The sequence below is a fragment of the Taudactylus pleione genome, unplaced genomic scaffold, assembly GCF_031769625.1.
Source record: "Taudactylus pleione unplaced genomic scaffold, aTauple2 ptg000268l, whole genome shotgun sequence".
In the NCBI taxonomy this organism is placed as follows: domain Eukaryota; kingdom Metazoa; phylum Chordata; class Amphibia; order Anura; family Myobatrachidae; genus Taudactylus; species Taudactylus pleione.
The window spans coordinates 3,902,119-3,906,265 of record NW_028284670.1 but is presented as its reverse complement, the minus strand read 5'-3'; the positions used below and the strand labels follow the sequence as shown (position 1 = coordinate 3,906,265).

Sequence of the window (4,147 nt, the reverse complement as noted above, 5' to 3'; positions counted from 1 at the left end):
ATAATAGATGGTAGGGCCCAGTGAGAATAACCCCGGCCTGACACCCAGGCATTCCAGCCCTGTCTTCAGCATGTGATTGAACATAAATAATAATAATAATAATAATAATAATAATAATAATAATAATAATCTAACTATAGTATATAAAGTAGAACTGCAGTATAGTATAATTAAAACTAAAATATTGTATATATTTTTACAGGATTCATGTGGAATGAACAAGACTATAGTGTTGGAGCTGGTTCTTCTGGGGTTTGGCAATCTCCAAAATTTTAAGAATTTGGTTTTTGCATTACTTCTTTTAGTTTATCTTTTAACTCTTTCTGGAAATATGCTTATTATTACATTGATTACTAAATGTCCGAATCTTCATTCTCCAATGTACTTCTTTCTCTGTAATTTGTCTGCATGTGAAATGCTTTTCATTTCCATAGTTATGCCAAACATACTTTATATTGTGTGGTGGAATGGAGGATCAATGTCCTTATATGGTTGCATGGCTCAGATCTACCTGGGATCATCAACTGGAAGTGCTGAGTGTCTTCTCCTCACAGTTATGGCATATGACAGATACTTGGCCATCTGCAACCCTTTGAGATATTCCTCAATTATGAACACCAGGACTCGTAATCACCTAATATTGTGGGCTTGGCTCTTTGGATTCATAGTGATTATCATCTCAACAATTACAATCTTCAAGTTACAGTTCTGTGACTTAAACACTATTGATCATCTCTTTTGTGATGTAGCTCCACTCTTACAATTGTCTTCTACAGACACTTCCCTGGCAGAAACGGAAGTCCTACTGATAGCCGTTATGCTGAGCCTCATCCCATTTTTGATGATCATTCTGAGCTACATGTCCATATTTTGGACCATCCTGAAAGTGTCTTCTAAGACTGGAAAGCAGAAAACTTTTTCCACTTGCAGCTCGCATCTCGCATCTGTCTGCATGTACTTTGGTACAATTTTTATTATTTATTTGGTACCTTCTCAACAGAACTCATTAAAAGTTAACAAGATCCTCTCTCTATTATACACCATTGTGACTCCACTACTTAATCCCATTATTTACAGCCTAAGAAATCAGGAAATGAAGGCCTGCTTTAAATCTTATTTTACCGTATAAATGGACAGCAAAATTCAAAGCACATCTGCTTCCTACACAATTAAAGATTGTTTATTACAATTGTGTAGCTACAAGGTCTAAAAACTCCATTGACAACAACATGTAATTTATTCATTATTGTGTAACTTTTTTAAGATCATATGTTTTATAAAATAATAATTAAAATAGTTTTAATGAAGCAACTCCAGATTAAACAATACAGAAAATAATACATGAATGAAGTCATGATATATAAACTATACAGTTCAAAAAGAAAAACAGAACACCAAGAGGTGCAATTTTATAATACAACAGTAGAGAAAGCAAAAACAGGTAAAACTAGTGGAAAACAAAACAGATATAGAAAGGAAGGAAAGGGACACCAATATGCCGACCCACCGCAAATCAATAACAAATAAAGGTGCTTAGTGAAAATAGGAACAAATTAATTAACTGTATCAGCAGTGTACTGTATTTCAGTTCAGTCTCAGTAAACCTTATCATAGCTGTCAATGAAGAAATCAAGTTGTCAATTCAAAAAGTTTACAAATATTTGTTTGCACTGAGGAAGGGTGGGTGATAAGATATGGTTCCCACTTTTTATACAAACTGCACACACAATTTGTATACAGATGTAGCCATGCTCATAATTGCCGAGATGCATCCGTACGTGTGCACACATGATGGCATAACGCAGCATTCCCCAGACTGTAAGTACTCGCAGCCGGCGTCCACTCCATTGAAGTCTGTGGTGTGCGCAGACATAAGCACGCACACGCTATAGATGCAGGTATGCTAGATGTGTTATAAATGCCGAGATGCACTCGCATCGCGTGATTGATGAGCATGGCTACATCTCTATATCAGAAAAACCACACACAGTTTTTATATGTCAGAAAATGCATTATGGCTATCACAGTAAGCATGGTCCAACTGAGCTGTTGTCAATTTACCAATGTTAGGTGCAGACTTCTATCCATCTATAAAAAAATAACATGTTTAGCTAATGTAACTATAAGTATGAGAAATTGAATATGTCTAATATCAGAAACTTCTTACCTGCTAGAACCTGGAAAAATATCAGTTTAGCAGCTCCTGCTGAGATTAGCTCTAGAGGAAATATTAAGTCTCCTGAAAACCAGTCAGGTGTGTGGACCACGAGGCATCGTGCTGGGATGTAATCAGTCTGATCCTGTCAGTCCTGGCATTTTCTTGGATATTTGCCCTATGCTTCTTAGTTGAGTTTATTTAACTGTGCTATGTGAAAGATCTACCAGCATATCTCCACAGTGCAATTAATCTGGGTTATTCAGAAGACCTGTCAAGCAACTCTCTACAGTTCAGATATCTGTGCTATTTAGGAGTCTGGAGCACTGTCACTAACTCTCTACAGTGCAACTAATCTGGGCTATTCAGAAGATCTGCCCAGCATCACTTTACTGTGTAAATCATCTCTTCTATTTGGAAGATCTGACCAACATTTCTCTACAGTGCAATCATCTATCCTATGCAGAAAACCTGCTACCTATCGGTATTTTTCTACTGTATAAATTATTTTTGCTATTTGTAAGATCTGTCCAGCTTTTCTTTACTGTGCAAATTACCTATCTGTTTGGAAGATCTGCCCAGCATTTCACTGCAGTGAAATTTTCTGTGCTATGTAGAAAGCCTGTTATAATTTCTCCACTGTGATAAGTACATGTGCCATTTGGAAATAATTTGTCCAGCATTCTACTGCAGTGCAATTTTCTGTGCTATTCAGTAAACCTGCTAGCATATTCTTCAGTTTAATTATCAGTGCTATTCTGAGAATTTGCTATTTGCTATTTTCTATATATAGTTTTAGTATTATCCTGTTATTACTATTACTATTACTATTTAGTTGGTGTATTCAGCTAGTGCATTTAGGCCCTCATTCAGAGCCAGATGCTCTGAGCAGAGAGCTCGCTCTGAATGAGGGACATCCTCCATAAAAATGGAGCGTCCTCCTGGACGCTCGTATAGCTGTGGGTCACCACCCACAGCACATACGAGCGTGCAGGATGATGGTCGCGATGGTCTTGACCATCACAACCATCGCCAGTGCGAGCAGAAGCCTGTGGTCGGGGTTTTCGACCACAAGCCCTGGAGTGATTTTGGCTCTATCAGAGCCAAAATTACTCCCACTGACATCACTAGTGATGTCAGTGGGGCCGGCTTCTGACGGTAGGCGTTCCCTTGGGAACGCCTCCGTCTGGCAGGCACGCCCCCGGCACGCCCACCAAAGGGGGCGTGCTGTCAATCAACATCGACAGCACGCCCCCTTTGATCAGACACAACAAGTGAAGGAAAGTCCTTCGCTCGTCGCGTCTGGCGCATGCGCACGACCGAGCTCCCTCCATCGTGCGCATGTGCAGTGCACACCATTGACCCTCTTGCGAGTGGACAGCCGCTTGCGAGTGGGTCTGAATGAGGTCCTTAGTTCCTTGTTCCATCTAGTTAAAGGATACTTATACAGTAGCTAGTGCTTTTAATTTCTTATGAAAATTAGTCATTTACATGTCCTGTTCCCTTTAAATATATGTGTATGTGATCTTGAGCCTGCACTAAGTCCTGGTGGCATCCGAGTACCAGTGAATGATAGTAGTTTCGGTGAAAGGGCTTTTCTATAGTTGAAGAACCTGGCAAATTGATTTTGCAGAATCAGGATTATGTCCTAATATTTCCATATATCAAAGTGAATAAATATTAAAGGGAAGGGGGAAAAGCAGAAATTGTGTTTGAAAGGTTTGATTAAAAAAACAATAAATCCTCATTCCAAAACTTTTAATTTTGGAACATCACCAGAAATCATGACTATAAGAAACATTCTCAATGTTACATTTTGGACAAAGGGGCAGACTCCCCCAGTTCCATGTATATATGGTGACCACAAGGAGTAGAAAGATCTGTTGAAAAAAAAAAATCAAAAAATTGTAGTTTAGAAGAGCTGGAGATATTCAGTATCATATCAGTACTGGAAAAAATTCCTAAAAGTTTCCAATTTTGGGTATATCCTTA

General features: G+C 38.6%; 1 protein-coding gene across 1 annotated transcript; it reads left to right on the top strand.

The window, feature by feature from the left end:
• The first annotated feature begins 214 nt into the window (after window positions 1–214).
• On the top strand, window positions 215–1,129 carry LOC148513901 (olfactory receptor 10A3-like). Its single transcript, XM_088481322.1, has one exon. The coding sequence runs from the start codon at window positions 215–217 to the stop codon at window positions 1,127–1,129; it is 915 nt and encodes a 304-aa protein (XP_088337448.1).
• The last annotated feature ends 3,018 nt before the right edge of the window (window positions 1,130–4,147 follow it).

What these genes read in the sequence shown, in the direction of transcription:
- LOC148513901 (XM_088481322.1), top strand. Translation starts at nt 215, where the DNA reads ATGAACAAGACTATAGTGTTGGAGCTGGTTCTTCTGGGGTTTGGCAAT.